This window comes from Mus caroli, unplaced genomic scaffold, assembly GCF_978045245.1.
Source record: "Mus caroli unplaced genomic scaffold, Mus_caroli_1 scaffold_1, whole genome shotgun sequence".
NCBI classification, from domain to species: Eukaryota; Metazoa; Chordata; class Mammalia; order Rodentia; family Muridae; genus Mus; species Mus caroli.
Genome location: NW_028227256.1, coordinates 90,469,278 through 90,485,804, shown reverse-complemented (window position 1 = coordinate 90,485,804; position 16,527 = coordinate 90,469,278). Strand labels below are relative to the sequence as shown.

Genomic DNA, 16,527 nt, shown 5'->3' with positions numbered 1-16,527 from the left:
ACACAGTGAGACACTACCTTCTCTGCTAAAAAAGAAAAAAAGAAAAAATTAGAAGTAGTTACTCCAATAAAGTTAATGGTTTTATTTTAATACTCTAAGTATAAATTGTTTGTGGAGCATAAATAATTGTAAATATGAGGAGAAACTAATCAATAATCGATCTAGGCTTCTTTCCCCAATATAATATTTTTACTAATTATTTGAGAAATTGCCACCATGCACCCTGCCACACTCCATCTCCATTACTCCAGGTATATCCTCCCACCCGTGTTAGCATGGTCAAACTCTCAGGGCTAGCCCCTTAAAACAAATAAACAAACAAACAAACACGATACTCTGGAGCTGGAGAAATGGCTCAATAGTTAAGAGCACTGATCAGAGGTCCTGAGTTCAATTTCCAGCAACCACATGATGGCTCATAAACATCTGTAATGGGATCCGATGCCCTCTTGTGGTTTGTCTGAAGACAGCTACAGTGTACTCATTTAAATAAAAATAGATAAATCTTAAGACAGAACAAAAATCAGTTGCTACGTGTAATTCAAGTACTCAGCATCTTAAGTTCTAAGTTTTCCTGAGAAAAAAGCATGTGTAAAAGAAACAAAGTATTTTCAAGAATTTTTCTCTCTCTCTCTCCCCCCTCTCTCTCTCCCTCCCTCCCTCCCTCCCCCACCCCCCTCTCTCTCTCTCACACACACACACTCACACACAAATATGGGAGGGTTAGGGGTATCTGTTCCAGAGTGGGACATAGGACTGCCTCTGGATAGAGAGAAGCCCTATTAGAGAGTCAGTCCCTTTGGCTCGCCTAATTATATGAAGCAATGTCAAATGTTCAATGTATATGGGTGAAAGACAGAGACAATTTAATTGACAATTTAAGTGATTGTGTGTGACAACTGGATCTTTCTTTGTTCCTGAGTCTTCCCTAGAAATGAAGGTTTCAGGGTTGGGGTCACGGCTCAGTGTCAGGTCACTTGCCTAGCACACTTGAGATCCTGGGTTCAACCCCCAGAACTGACAAAAAGAAAAAGAAAAAGATTAAGGATACTAAGAATGAAAAGTTCTAACTAAGGAGCTGGAGACATGGCTCAGAGCTAAGAAAACTTCTTCATGAAGGGACTCTGGCCAGCTCCAGCAAGGCGAGCACAGCTATGGCAGGCCTTGATCTTCTGCACCCTCTCCGCCCTGCTAACACTCTTAAAGCTAGTAACCAAGGTCATTTGCCCACTTCCTCCTCCTGAGACTGACCACCAAGGTCCAGCTATCAAAGTATTGAAGTCCAGCAACCGAAAGCCCCCTTTGGTTCGCCTAATTAACATGCTCAATTAAAATTAAACACCTCATCCTAACACAGGGTTTCCCTTTAATCCCTAACTGCCATTTTCCTATGGGCCACATCTGTTTTCTCTCTATCCAGAGGCAGTCCTCTGTCCCACTCTGGGACAGACACACCTAACCCTCCCATCTTTGTCCATTATCCATATCCTCTGTCCCTCTAGGGCAAATAAATCCCCTTCATGCTGAGAACTTGGTCTGAGAACATGTTGTTCGGGGTCTTTTTTTTCACTTCTCTTCCAGAGGACTCAAGTTTATTAAGAGCAATTTTGTCTACATTCAGTAATTTGTATTTTTGTTTGATTGTTCTGTTAGCGTGTTTGTTTGTGGTTTTCTGTCTTGTTTTGAGACAGGGTCATGCTTTGTAGCCTGGCTGTCCTGGAACTCACTCTGTAGTCCAGGCTGGCCTTGAAGTCAGAGTTCTGTTTGCCTCTAACTCCCCAGTGCCAGGATTAAAGGTCTGAGCCAGCATCCCTGGCATTCTGAATACCTCTGTTCAGTTTGGGAGAGTCAATTCTCAATTCTCTTTTGGATTGACAAACTCATTGTACCATCTCTAAACTTACAAAAAATTACTTTTTTCTTTGACAATACTTTTCATATTAAATTGAGGTCCAAAGGAGCATGGGATGTCTTTTCTGTGGCCTTGGACACAGAAGAAAAGCCTCCACCAAAACTCAACAAGCAAGGCTCAGGCAGACAGTCTGGGCTGAGTATGTGACAATGGCTTCTTTTCCCTGTTTGAGTACCCCAGGAACCAGGTACCTCATCCTGAGAGCTGGGTCCTCAGTAGTTAGTATCTCTCCTAACTATGAATGACTAAGAGAGGCACCCAAAAGATGATCCCTGAGATTATACACAACACGGTTTCCAAGGCAACCAAAGGTACCTGAGCTTCTCAGAGAACCTGTGGCAAGTCAGGCACTTTCTCCTTCAGGACTGTTCAACTGGAAGCTAAAAAGTAGACTGTGTCTGTGCTCAGGCTAACCAACAACTTTCACAACTCTCAGTCTACACTGTTCTTCATAAAATGGAAGGCTGCCTATTCATCCCGTCTCTCCCTGGCCCACCTCTGAGCCTCCGAACCCTGTACAGGCATGGCATTGTCACCGGTGCTGAATCAATGTGGCTACAAAATCCCAGGGAACAGTTGTAGGTCTCTTCTTGGATCCACAGGCCCGATGTCTACGCTCCGGTGTTCCCTTGGGCTGATGTTCACCTGGTGGGCTGCTTAGACTGTCTCTGTGAAAACATAATTTAAGGGCACTAGCATTCTTGCCTGTCCATGTCTCTACAATGGGTGGATTCAGATATGGAACAGCTGTGCCTGTTGTCTTAGGTGTAAGGCCCTCTCCCAGAGATGCAGATGGATGGGTATCTTGACAGTTTCACTTTGGAAAGGTAGACTGGGAAGAAAGAGTCACTTAGCCAAACCCCTACTTTTTCATGAGTGGGATATCCTTGGGAGTCTTGTTGGGAAACTGCAGAGAGTACATATGGGCCATGTGCTGGAGCTCGGGCATCGCCATTCTCTGACAGATATGCAGTGTGGTGGTGCCCAGACCATGCCTAAGGTTGTAGCCCAGAATATTGGCCTTTCCACTCTGGTAAGGGCGCAGATTCCGGTCATCTATGTGTGTCAGGTTCTTGGGCTCTGGATCCTGAAGACACAGGGCCGTGAGCTCGCGCTGCCTCTCCCGCAGCTGCTCCAGCTCTTCTGTGAGCTGGCGTGGGCTTAGCTCCGCATGCAGCTGGGTCCAAAACGTGCGATTGAAATACTGGTAGAGCTGCCAGTCCAGCGCACACCAGTGCTGGACACGCTCCTGGCTCTCGGGCGTCAGGTGGGAGACAGTACTCTGGCTGCGCACGTTCAGCTTGAAGGACACGACGTCATCCAGCTGCCAGCGCAACCTTCTGCGCAGCAGCACCATAGACTCATCAAAGTAGTCTGCAATGAGCACCAGATGGAATCGCTGCTCCACCTCCGAAAGGCACTTGCGAACATAGTCCATGTCAGCTGGGGCGTTGTTGTCAAAGCCAAAATCAAACCACATGTTGTTTTTCGCATAGACATTGCGCAGGCTCACACTAGCGTTGTAGTACTTCCATGGATCTGCCAGGAATTCGTCCAGGCTCTTGGTCCTCTGGAAGGCAGGTACATAGTCCTTATAATAGATGAAGGAGGACTCCAGCTGGAAAACTGGGTTCCGGAGGATGGAGAAGTAGAAGGTGTCACTGGGCATGACTTTCTGCACCTGTTTGGAGAAGAAGTAGGTGGGACTAAAGACGCTGTTGGATGAACTGTGCAACTGCCCATGAAGCCTCACCTCGCACCTGTCCCAGCTCCCTCAACAGAGCTGGAGCCTCATTCCTACACCAAGGGAGCAAGTGCCAAAGTTGAGGGGGCAACAAAAGCCCAGTATGTTCTTCCAGAACCAGAAATTCAGAGATGTGAGAGAGGGTTGGGATGCCCTCAGGAAGACAGCCTTGAGGCTATGTGTCTCATGCCAAGAGCAATTACAGGCCATTGGCAGCCTAAACAGAATGGTCTGACAGGATCTATAGGCCACTCCAAGCCAACCCCACACCTGGGAGCCCCATAGTTACACCCACAGTTCCAAGCAATGCAGCTCTAGCCACACCCCACCCCCACCCCACCCCAGCCACCATGTTTCGCACCTCAGGATAGTTGAACCGAAGGTGGTTGCACATGATGTTGAAGTGATGCTGCAGGCGGTTGTCCTGCTTCAGGCCCTCCACATACCGTGTCACAAAAAGCCAGGGGTAGCCCAGATGGACTCTAGAGCCCTCAGGCAGTGCTGTGGTTAGATTGTGAGACTCTGAGAAGCGGTAGAGGATGTTGAGTATTGTACTGCTGGCTGTCTTGTGCGTCTTGAGAAACATGATGTTTGTGACCGGTGGTTCCTGGACCTTGTCCCTGAACCGAAGAGTACAGCGAGCATATCATCAGTAATGGAGCCACAAGCCTTCAACAGCACCCCTCAAGGAGTACCCCTTAACATGGGTCCTTATTCTATTTCCTCTCGCCATCTCACAGCACTGTGTCCCCAGCCCAGCTCTGCCACTCTGTATTCTTTCAGGCCAAGGGGATTCTCTGTGACAGATACAATTTCCCCTCATAGCAAGATGTTCTCCACAGCTATACTGTCTGTTCCCGTGACAGCCATGGGATACCTCAGACCCCAAGAATCACCCTTGGATCCAAAATCTGCTGTCTGTCTCCCAGCAAACCCTGTATGGCAGTGACTCTGTGACCTCAGCCAAGGTCAGCCAGCCTTAGAAACGCTAGGATGGACTCGGATGCCTGGATCACCAGCCATACTCCTGACTTAATATAAGCCAGCAAAGTTAGCAATGATGGTGAGGGGCAGGATCCAGTGGACCTTGGGACACAGCATTTTCTCAGAGGACAGTTTACCCCTCCTTATACAAACCTGACCAGGGGAGACGTGAAGGAGAAGGAACTGAGACCCTCACAGAATCCTGAAGAAAACACTGACTTGGGAGGCAGTTGGTTGTGCATAGATGGCCACCCCCTGGATGATGTAGTCTTGGCAGGCAGGGGGAGAATGTTCTGGAGTCTGGTGCCAATGGAGCACAGTCATGACCTTACCACCTGAAAGTCATGCTAGAAGCCAGGCCATCTTTGTAGGCCAGAAGGTAGCCTTCCCAAGGCTCCTACTATACACTCCATTCTTCTCAGTTCCTTTCCCAGTCGAGGCTGAACAGGACAGGCCTGTTCCCCAGAGTCCCCTAGTAAACCTTCCTAGTGGGCCTGTCTCTTGTAGTCACTACACGAGACAGGCCCAAGACAAGCATAGCTCACCACCCTCTCCTAGAGAGGACACTGATGCTCAGAAGGGAAGTGAGTGAGTGCTTGTGTTCATAAAGCAGGCAGGACGGGGTCATGGTACTGACCTTGGGGCTGCAGGGGAAGAGCTCAGCCCCCAAGAGCATAACACATCTGCACAGGACTTACGGTATGAGTAGTCTGAAGTCCACATGCAGGAAACCAACCAGCAGGATCACAGCCAGGACCAGGAACCAGAGTGCCACCTGGAAGGACCTGTGGGCAGTACCTGCTTAGTGCCACTTGGATACAAAGCCCCATAACTGCTCAGCAAGGAGCCCTGTGATAACTGGTAATAAGCCCAGAGCAGGGTGACCCAGGCCTGCTTGTCTCAGAACCTGGAGCACCTCGGGCTGGGGTCTTACAAGCCCTCCCAAGCCTCTGAGCTGCAGAGGAAAGACTGAAGAGTAGACATATGTGCTGAGCCCCATAGTAAGGCCCCGGCCCCCAATAGAAAAACAGTTTGAAATGGGCCTTGAAATAGGATAGTGTCCTGCTAAGGACACAAACGGGAACATTGGGGATTAGGATCCTGATGAGAAAACAAGCACCAAGCTTCCTTCCTCACCACACCCAACCTCACCCTGTGAGGACAAAGACAGGTGCTGTCTTCAAGCCCTGGAGAGATCCAGCCCCAGGAATGTACACACTCACACATGCTCACACACACACACACTCCCTTCCTTCTCACAGACTCTAGCTTCCACAGTACTGAAAGGAACTGTTCTTGCTTAAATCTCCCTGTGTGGGAGGTGTTATGTCAGGCAGCTGGCTGCCAAGTAGACATCCTGAGACAGAGTGTGCTGCCATTCCACCTGCTGAAACAAAAGCAGAAGCCTTTCAGGGGATTTGCTGCTGCTGTGCATCTGTCCCTGACTCAAGCCAAGCCATAGTGAAAAGCATGATGGGTTGTCAGAGCTGCCTGGACAGCAGGCCTCTGCAGCTGCATATTTCATAGCCCGGGATAATCAGGGACACAGAACCAACACAGGAGCCACTCTGGCTGCAGGCACCCTCTACCTGTAGTAGAGTATAATAAAACCATGCTTTCCTTGTAGCTGGCCTTTGCTACTTTGTGAGTTCTTCTTCCCACCCACTATTTCTTCACCTTATTCTCTGCCCCCATTACTAGATAATGAAGAGAGGGAGGAGGGAGGGAGGGAGGGAAGATGAAGACAGAGAAAGAGAGAGAGAGAAGAGAGAGAGAGATCTATGAATCTAACTTCCTTCTTGTCTCTTCTTTACTTCTCTTTGCTACTTTGTGTGTTCTTCCTTTCCCCACACTCAGTCCACCCTCCCCTCACCTCCCATTTCACCCCTCTCAACACATAGGGGAAAAAAGAGAATAGAGAGCAAAGAAAGATCTCTGAATCTAACTTCTTGTTTCTTCTTTGAACACCACTACTAACAAACCACAGAGAACCCCCAGAATGACCAAAAACCACCCACCCAGCCTATGAGGACCTAGTATTTATATACCCTTTGAAAAATTCCCAGAATTCCAAACGTCACACAATCTCAAAAACTATCTGCTGCTGGCAAAACAATGCCTCTGCTAGGGCGAAAGGAACATTGTAGTCAGCAGGTGTAGACAGTCTGAAGCAGCTCCATATTCCACCTCTGGGATTAACAATTGCACTGGGAATCTGTTACTTTTTCTGTGTCTTTGGGGTGTTTGTTTGTTCGTTCGTTTGTTTGTTTTAAAGAAATAACATTCCAGAATCTTCCTACAATTCCTGGCCTGGGAGATCTTGGGTTTTGGTTGTTTTCCTGCCTCCTTGAGCATTTCCTGCTGTAGACTAAGAGTCTACATTCACCAATGCAGTGAATGGCTCTAGCTTTCCAGTGAGCAGCCAATGCTCTGTGAGCAGTTACCTGCTCCCCAACTCCCAAGCATCAGGCTGGCTCCTCAATTTCCCACAAACGCAATCGTGAGTGGATTTTTTGAGCTTTCAGATAAGCTCTGTGAGGACATTTTGATAGATACTGGGAAGGGTGGGAACTCCTCCTGAGATGACTGTGCCCCATGCACCAGGTGACATAAAAACAGATGATGCGCACAGTTTAAGTAGAGAATTGGGGGACTGAAGAGATAGCTCAGTGGTTAAGAACACTGGCCACTTGCTCTTCGAGTAGGTCCTGAGTTCAAGTCCCACCAACCACGTGGTGGCTCATAACCATCTGTAAAGGGATCCGATACCCTCTTCTGGTGTGTCTGAAGACAGCTACAGTGTGCTCATATAAATGAAATAAAGAAATCTTTCTTAAAAAGAGGACAACTGAACAGATTTGGATTATAGTTCTCTGAGACCTCTGTCCAGCACCTGTCTGGGCCTGGATACCCTCCTTTGGCTTTGATGAAGACTATGTGACTCTAGGATGCTCAACCTGGGAGTCTATAGGGTATGCTTGGTCACAGTTACTATGTCCAGAGCAAACAAGTGTATCACCCACCCCAAGACAGCCTGGTCACCTCTCCACCAATGCATTCTTTTAGAGCAGCCTCATGGTAACCAGCAGGGAGGGACTCTGTAACAGCACTTACTCTAACCTACATGTGAAAACCCATTAATATCCTATGGCTTGTGGGTCCAAACTTTTGTTTGGAAGAGGTAGAAAATATTTAGGGCCAGCCTGGCTAATTAAAACACTTAGTCCCTTCTCTAAAGCCAGAATATGCTTGGCAAGGCCTGTGATGCCTTGGGGAAATTTCTGTTTCAGATCCTGGGAACTCGATTTTTCCCTTCCATGAAGGCTGTGGTACGTGGTCTCGATGTCACTGAGTGCTGGCCTATGACTTTTGGTGCACTTGAGATATCCAATGTTCCCTATTTTACAGCATGACTTGATTATTTCTTGCTGACTTTGTCCCAATACATGATAGCCTTTTGCTGACTCTGTTCAAATACCTCCTTGCAAATGATAAATAAGATGCTTAATTGTCATAACCTATCCATTTATACAAGACTTCTTACTCCCAACTTTCCTACCTTTTTTTTTTCTTTTTAATTTTCTCATCCCCAGTCATCCCTATCAAAGATTTGTCCCTGCAGGAAAAAATGACCTTCTGGTGTAGGTCAGAAAGGAAGGAGAGGGGATAACAGGGCCAAAACCTGGCCAGGCTGAGCTTGCATACACAGCAGGAGCTGGTAAGGCAGGACATTCCAATTCCACAGTCCAGAACAGTATGCTGGCATGGATATAAAGCAGCAGTGCTTTACTAAGCTGCTGCCTATCTACCCAGGGAAGTGTTGGATCTCATCCCACAGGACACGGTTCCTCTAACCATGTCGTCAACAAGAGTTTTCTGTCCTAGCTTCCCTGGCATTTACTTAGATTTGCTAGCTTTTCTTACCATTGTAGACAAAACACTTATCTATGCCCCCCTTCCAAATGCTCATAGCTAGAGCTTTCTTGGGTACTGGCTAGTCTCTGCTCTTTCCTTACCAGGACATTTAGGACAGTAGCCACATGAACAGATGACACACATCCTAGCTGGCTCCAACTCAAGGCTCTAGGCTGAGTACCTTTTCTGGGCTGTTAACAACAGTAACATCTGCTGCCCATGTTTCAGGCTGATGGTTCACAATGGCCAAAGTTCAAAGTGGGTGTGTGGAAAGACAGTTGGCAATCTTCTGTACTGTGGGAATCATGAGTTGTTCTTCACCCCTAAAACTCTGTCTCCCAACCAAGCAAGTCCAACCAGACCCTAGCATCCCACACCATATATGGGGCTACAAAACACTCTTGGCTGCCACTACAAGGCTTTGGTCAATGCACGAGTCCTGCCCACCACTGGCTTCCTATCCCTGGTCTTTGTAAGATTGTTGATCCACCAAACTCATTTTCCACTTTCTTGGCCCAGGCCTAGACTCATCCATGTCTCTAAGGAACACTGGGCACCTCTGATAGGAAACAGTCATTAGGGACTCTAGTGTGGGGGCTAAGGATGCTTGCTCCTCCAAGAAGGCTACATTTTCCAGGTCTTACGCATGGACAAACATGGGGCTCCACCTATGGCAGAAACCCTCTTGAGGCTGCACCTATATATATAATTCAGAAACTACAGCTACTAACTGAGCTTCTTCCAGTCGTATTTGTCTCCTGCCTTCCCCAGACACACAAGCCATCATACATGTGGGCATCCCATAATGACATACAGCATAAAACCCCTCAGGACCCTAAGATGGTTGGAATATGCTTATCCCAGGGAGTGGCACTATTAGGAGGTATGGCCTTGTTGGGCGAACTGTGTCACTAGGGGGGTTGGGCAATGAGACCTTTCTCCTAACCATGTGGGAGCCAATGTTCTCCTAGTGGCCTTCAGATGAAATTTCAGATATAGAATGTTCAGCTCCTGCTGCATCATGCCTGCCTGGATGCTGCCATGATGATACTGGATTGAACCTCTGAACCTGTAAGTCAGTCTGAATTAAATGTTGTCCTTATAAGAGTTGCCTCGGTCATGATATCTGTTCACAGCAGTACAACCCTAACTAAGACACACCCCAATGTAGCACCACTACCCACTGCCACCCCACAGTGCCATTCAAAGTTCTACCCTAGCTAGGATGGGACATGTCACCTCTGATGTGTGTCAGTCATGTCCCCACACACTCCCTGAAAATCTGTATAGACACAGAGCTCAGGAGCTCCCCAGAGGAGATGCCTTGGTCCCTCTGTGAAATGAAGGAATTAAATATGCATCACAGTCCCTATGAAATGAAGGAATGAAATGGGCATCACAACTGCAGTGGTCTAAAATGGGTCAGATACACTCAGTTTCCGGGTGATCTCTCTCCTGGATGAACAGTGTTGACACAGAGACAGTTGAAAAACAGAAGACAGAAATGATGTTGTAGAATGTCTACTGAACACATGTCATTGAGTTAGAGGCCATGAGTCTTCCCAATATCAACCTAGGCTCCACCCCATGTCACTATGGCTAGCACTCCCTGGGGAGGTGACTGCAAAGGGCTGGACAGTTTACAGCCTTCTGTACTTAGAATAACATCGCCATCTGATAAGAACAGTGCAGAACAAAGCCAAAGGACTGCTCACCTTCTTCTCTTCCCCAGACATCCGTTTATTCTTCTACATAAAAATCCTTCCTTAAACATGCTGTCTCTTACTGGCCTCCTCTCAGATTCATAAAATTTCAGCACACACTAACCATCTGTCTTATGGATTTCCAGGAATGAGACTTTACAGGGACAGTTCTAATACCAAGTCAGGCTCCAGGGCTCCCAAATCACAAGCTGAAAAGCCCACCAGCTTGCCTCTGACTCAACACAGCCGACGACCTCCACACATCGTCCCTGCCTGAACAGGGGTCCAGGGCAGCCATAGTTCAAGACCCTGCCTGCACCCAGCCCATCCTCTGCATGAGGACAAACAGAAGCTTGAATTTTAAAAAATGAATCTTGGTTCTTATGTACAGAAAGAGAAAGGACTCTTCCCTTCTTTCTCACAGCATTGACTTAAAAACTTTGCACTGAGCCAGGCAGTGGTGGCGCACGCCTTTAATCCCAGTGCTTGGGAGGCAGGGGCAGGCGGATTTCTGAGTTCAAGCCCAGTCTGGTCTACAAAGAAAGTTCCAGGACAGCTACACAGAGAAACCCTGTCTCAAAAAACAAAAACAAAAACCAAAAAACAAAAAACTTTGCACTGTGAGCCAGGTAATGGGGGTGCACACCTTTAATCCTAGCACTGGGGATGGACAGGCAGATGGATCTGTGAATTTGAAGACAGCCTGAGCTCCAGGACATCCGAGGCTAACGGAGAAACCCTATCTCGAAAAAAAAAAAAAAAAAAAAAAAACAACCCAACAGCAACAACAACAAAAAACCCTTTCCACTTTGAGTCCCTTTGCCATCCTCTCAAGATGTATGCAAACATTTCTAAGTCCTTTACAAGCCTTCTGTCAGCGTCTCCAACCAGCACTACGGAATCAGGATATCTCCATAAATATATCTATAATGTAAGACCATCTGGCTTTTGGCTCCAAAGGCCAGCTTAGAGAGACAAGAAAATAAGGAACAATTATTCTTCCTTTAAAAGTTTTGATACATATATTTATTTATTTATTCATTTATTTTACATATGTGCACTTGCTCATATGTGTATGTGCATGCATGCATGCTATGACATGCATGTGAAATGTCAGTGGACAGTTTGCAGGAGTCAGTTGTCTCCTTCCACCACAAGAGTTCTCTGACTAGAATCAGGTTGGTAGGCTGGCCAACAAGCATGGTCACCTGCTGAGCTACTTTGCTGGCCCTAATTTTTCTGTAGAAGAAGCCAGTTAACTTTCAAGGCTGGCTGCTTTATTTACCAGCTGGATCTTAGATGACCTCAGTGAAACCATGGTACTGTTGAGTCTTCTCATCTAAGGACCAAGCACTGTGCATGTCAAGAACATGGGTGGAAAGGGCACGTTTCCCATGATTCCCAAGAATCCCTGTTGTGGACACCATCTTCCAGGCCCAGGCAGTCCCAGGCTTTTGTCTATTCTGCCCTTAGATGGAAGCCATAACCTAAGGTCTTTGCCCGGAAACTGGTCCCCTGATATACATCGAAGCCCTCCAACTCCACTTCTTCCACAGCTTGAGTGATCCACACGGGTCCTACAATCAAGGGGCTTCCACACTGAAGGGGACCCAGGAATGGGAACCATGAAACCCACACCTGCTCTGCGTGAAATGGTCACAGGGGCCAGTATAAAGGGATCTTGTGACCCAGTTATCAACTACCAAGAAAGGTACAGAGACCATCTGCACATCAGAGATGATGCCCTATCTGCCACTAAGCTCAACTCAAGCTGGTCGTTTAATACACACATTAGCCAGGGCAGAGGAGGGAGGCAGGTGGAGTGTTTGCTTCCTGGTGGAAGCAGTCCCCAGACTGTTCCAGTTCCCTTCCCCAGTGTAGCTGTGAGGCTCTTGTGAGCTACCAAGAAAACAACACTTTCTGATGAATGGCCCCAGGCCTAACCGTCAAGTCTCTTTACCCAAGCACCTGGTCCTACCCCCTCACCACACCCTGCCTTTAATGCAGAAGCTGTGAAAAGCTGAGGCCACAACTCTCATAGATCCCAACATAATTTAGAGAGAAACAGAAGTCACTGCACCTGTCTGGCAAGTGCAACCCCTGCTGATGGCCAAGCACTGTGCAACAAAGATTATCCCTGGTAGCAGCAAATGGTTCGTGGTCCTGGAAATATTACAAAACTTGTACCGTTCTTCCAATCTGTACCGTTCTTCCAATCTGGACCACCTAGAAACTCTGGTTTTAAATCTTACCCAGACTGAGATACCCAGAAAGGAGGCAAGAAGCAAAGCTACTTGTAAGAAAGCATGCACCATGCTCCTTCCCACATGCCCACAGCTCTGCTCCCCCCAACTGTGGCACCTCTCCTCCACCCTCCACTTATCCACTTTGGGTATCGTCCTAGAGGGCAACCTGTCAGTCCCATGGCCTCCTGCCATGCTAGTCAATGGGTAACTTGACCTATACCTACTCATATAGGAGGTAAGTCCAACTTAGGAACCACCTGGAAACTCAGAGCAAGTATCACTAGCCAGTGATCCAGCAGGATGGCTTTTCCCGGATCAGAGAGTTTCATGTGCTACCTCCCAAAAGGTAGGCAGGCAGATGATGTACAGTACTAACCGTCTCTGAAATTTTCTTTCTGTTAGTTTCTTGCAACGGGTGTTTGGTTCACAAGTGACACGGAAATTCCATGGATTGCCACTCCTGTCACAAAGGATTCTATACCACCCTCTCCTCCATGTCCCCTCCCATTCCCCAGACATGGCAGCACTCCAGTCAGCCAGTCAATTTCTATGGACACTGGTTTACAATAGGTCAGGTGACTTCTACAAGCAAAACAATGTGCCATCTAATTGGGAACTGGCCAGGACCCTATTGAATCATGAGGCAGACATTTATTTTTTAGAATTCCTGACAGAAAGAGCCCTTCCCAGGCAGTGTCCAGTCAACATGGCCCATAAAAAGATAAGAGAATGGTCAAAAATGGAGCTCTCCCTTGGGCAGAAAACTGGCTTCCTTCCTTCCTTCCTTCCTTCCTTCCTTCCTTCCTTCCTTCCTTCCTTCGTGTTTGTTTGTTTGTTTGTTTGATTGATTGATTGATTTTGAGAGACTCTCTGTAGCTCTGGCTGTCCTGAAAATTGTTTGTGATGAGAATTTTGTAGATGAGTCAGCAATTAAGAGCACTAACTGTTCTTCCAGAGGTCCTGATTTCAATTCCTAGCAACCACATGGTGGCTCACAACCATCTGCAATAGGATCTGAGACCATCTTCTGGCGTGCCTGAAGACAGCTATAGTATACTCATATACATAAAACAAACAAACAAATCTCTAAAAAGACATAGAACTATTATAAGAATGTTTTGCTTTTAACCCCAGGTATGGGATGTGGGTCAGCTTCAGATTGTCCACAGCAGCTGACTTCCATTTGCCTCCTGCTCTAACAGAGGCATGGTTTTGCCAGCTGCAGATAGTTTCAGCAACTGTGTGACACTTGGAATTCTGGGGACTTTTCAGAGGTTATATACATGCTAGGGCCCCATGAGAGGTTGTCTGTGGTTTGTTAAGTAGTCATACATAAGGAAGAAGCATGAAGAAATTTAGAGATCCTGACCTCAAATATCAAACTTGTGCCAGGGAATTCAATGTCCTGATCAGCAGAAAGTAGTCTAATGATAACGTCCCCCACCATCCCTTTCCCCTCTATCCATTTTTCTCTCCTCTCTAGTGTCAGGGGATTGAAAGGGTACAATAAGGGCAGAGAAGGGTGGAAGAAAGAAACAAAGTAGCCAAAAGTTGAGTTACAGTTGCTATGTAGTCCAGGCTGGTTTCAAAATCAGAGAGATCTGCCTACTTCTGCCTCCCCAGTGCTGAGGTTAAAGGTATACACCACCACACTCAGCGGGTAATTTCACTATTTTTTGCTTGGTTGTTTAATTATTGAAATGGGATCTCACTTGTAACTGTGGCTAGCTTTGAACTCACAAGAGATCTTCCTGCTTATGCGGCCTCAGTGCTGGGATTAAAGGCATTGTCACATAAAGGCTTGCTCAGAGAATTAACCATGCCATCTTGTGGGAAGCTCCTTCAGCTGGCAGATAAACAACTCAAAATACCTTCAGAAGTCCCTGAAATTGAGCAGATTCAATAGACACCACTACCCCACCTCCAGAGTAAGCAAGAAAAGATGAGGCTCTCCCTCCATCTCTAAGACCGAGACCAGAACAACTACCTAGAAGAGGTTTAGATCAACTGAGGCACCTGGAAAGGACAGCCTCCAAACTGCTAAGCTGCCTGCAGGCTGAGCTGCAGGTTCGCAGATCTGTGAGCTGTCACCCATGCTCTGGGATGGGCTTTGGTGATTCAGCTAACTTTGAATCATTTCTGCTCCTTTAAGTAACCTCTCACCCAAACTCCTGTAAGTAACCCCAATGAAACTCATTTTTCACCAAATTGGACTTTACTGGTATCTGTGCTTTGGGTTCTCTTGGGTTCCCTATCTGGGGTGAGTAGATAATGTAAGTTTCGTCTCCCCAGGGAAAAAGTTTTCACACATCAGACATATGCCACCACACTCGGCCTCAGTTCTCATCTCTCCCACCCTCTTTGGCCAACGTGGTGGACACCAGCAAACTATACCTAAGCTTCCTTACTTTACCCACTCCTCTGCAAAGCCAGCCTCCAGACTGGGATACAATAGCTGGCCTTAAGTGACAGATGACCACAGGGACACACAGAATCCATGCCCACATCGGCCTCCCATGGAAACCACTCGAAAGGTCACACAGACCCCCTCCCATATGGACAGCTCTGTCCCTGAGAGAGACTTCCCTTGAGCTCAGTGCTCTAAAGCACAGAATTTCAGCAAGCTTTCCACCATCAGACTAGGTGCGGAAGAGACAACAGGAACCTGGATGGTATGGAATGCCCCTAAGCTAAGGGCAGCCCTGAAGTTTACAGAACTCTGTGCTTTAACCGTCAGTAACCAGGAAACCTCTGAGCCTATCTATTCTTTACAATATTCCAACAATACCCATGAGAAGGGAAGCGTAGATAATTCAGGGCAGAGGTGAACCTTCTCTCTGTGGCTCTGAACAAGGACAAGTCTGTCAGGGCCTCAGAGCCCAGACATTCTTATAAAAACAGGGTCCCAGCCATGAGCCAGGACCAAAGTCACTGAACCAAGCCAGTAAGTCCCTGATCCCAGTGCCCCCACCAAAAAATCTTCCCAAATAATCCAGGTAATCCTGATACCTCTGTGCTGGGGTGAAACTTTCTTTCGGGCTTTCCAAACTCCAAAAGGCTCTCCTGTCCCGAGTGAAATTGGGCTTGAGGTATAATTCTATGGTTGAGGGCTGCTTCAGCCACAGACTGAAGGGCAAATATCTGGGTTAATCTTCAGCATCACAAACATTAAAAGGCTGAAACAAAATCTAAAAAGATTGATTTCAATGAAACATGAGCACTAATTCCCCAAATCCAAGCCAACTTCCTTTCAAAGACAAATATGGTCAACATGTTTTGTCAGCTTCTTGAGCTACTTTAGAAGGCAGGCAAGTGCCCCCCTTGGCTGACCACCCAGAGCCACCTTACCTCTGTGTGCCTCTCAGGATGGACAGCATCCTGCCTCAGAGCCGCCAGGAGATGGACAGGGAAGCACCGGTCAAAACCTCCCACTTCCTTGAGTACAAGACAGCCAGTTCTCAGCATGCCAGGTGGGGCATAGGTTCAGTGAAAACTGAACTTAAATCCCTAGGAAGCTTACCTACTGGCTCAGGTGTGGTGCCCAATGCCCCACCCTCTACCACCCTCTACCCTCCACCCCTAACACACACACATAGCCCACACCAGTGACCTAGCTTAACTGTTGAATCCTAATGAGAAATGAGACCTCTTCCAAGGCTCAGAAGGGAAAGCAGGCCCTTCACTCGCCTCCCCTTCCTGTATCACCAGGCAGAGCCCTGGCAGCTGGGATGTCTGAGCCAGGAAGATTTCCCTGGTCAAGTCAGACTTTCTCTTTCTCCTCACCGTCCATGTTAGCCCTCTCAGCTCCAAATGGACCTATGAGGAATTCACAGATTTCCTAATTTTTGTGCCTAATAGCGATTTGAGGGCAGGCCAATAGTTCTGTAGATGTGTAACTAAATGCCAGAAATATTTTCTTCTTCAAAGCTTTATTTATACTAAGAGGGAAAATTTTTTTTACAAACTTGGGATAAAAAAAAAAGAGACCTTTGAAAAATGACAGTGATGTAAGAAATAAATACA

General features: G+C 47.1%; 1 protein-coding gene across 3 annotated transcripts; it reads right to left on the bottom strand.

The window, feature by feature from the left end:
* Positions 1–680: 680 nt before the first annotated feature.
* On the bottom strand, positions 681–16,320 carry LOC110294003 (galactose-3-O-sulfotransferase 2). Of its 3 annotated transcripts, XM_029481154.2 has the most exons (6): positions 16,288–16,320; positions 15,853–15,939; positions 15,514–15,630; positions 5,339–5,425; positions 4,018–4,276; positions 681–3,593 (listed from the first exon to the last, which is right to left on the bottom strand). In XM_029481154.2, the coding sequence occupies exons 2-6, from the start codon at positions 15,879–15,881 to the stop codon at positions 2,775–2,777; spliced, it is 1,311 nt and encodes a 436-aa protein (XP_029337014.1). In that variant the 5' UTR covers positions 15,882–15,939; positions 16,288–16,320; the 3' UTR covers positions 681–2,774. The 3 variants fall into 3 exon arrangements, with proteins under 3 accessions (XP_029337014.1, XP_029337012.1, XP_021017605.1); XM_029481152.2 differs by lacking the exon at positions 16,288–16,320 and having other exon boundaries at positions 15,853–16,281; XM_021161946.3 differs by lacking the exons at positions 15,514–15,630; positions 16,288–16,320 and having other exon boundaries at positions 15,853–16,281.
* Positions 16,321–16,527: the final 207 nt, after the last annotated feature.

Excerpts from the sequence above, each read along its gene's own strand:
- LOC110294003 (XM_029481154.2), bottom strand. The coding sequence starts at position 15,881 with ATGCTGTCCATCCTGAGAGGCACACAGAG. Across the intron at positions 15,631-15,852 it reads ATCCTGAGAGGCACACAGAG|TCTGTGGCTGAAGCAGCCCT; the intron begins GTAAGGTGGCTC and ends TTTGCCCTTCAG. Across the intron at positions 5,426-15,513 it reads AGTTTCACCCCAGCACAGAG|GTCCTTCCAGGTGGCACTCT; the intron begins GTATCAGGATTA and ends TACTGCCCACAG.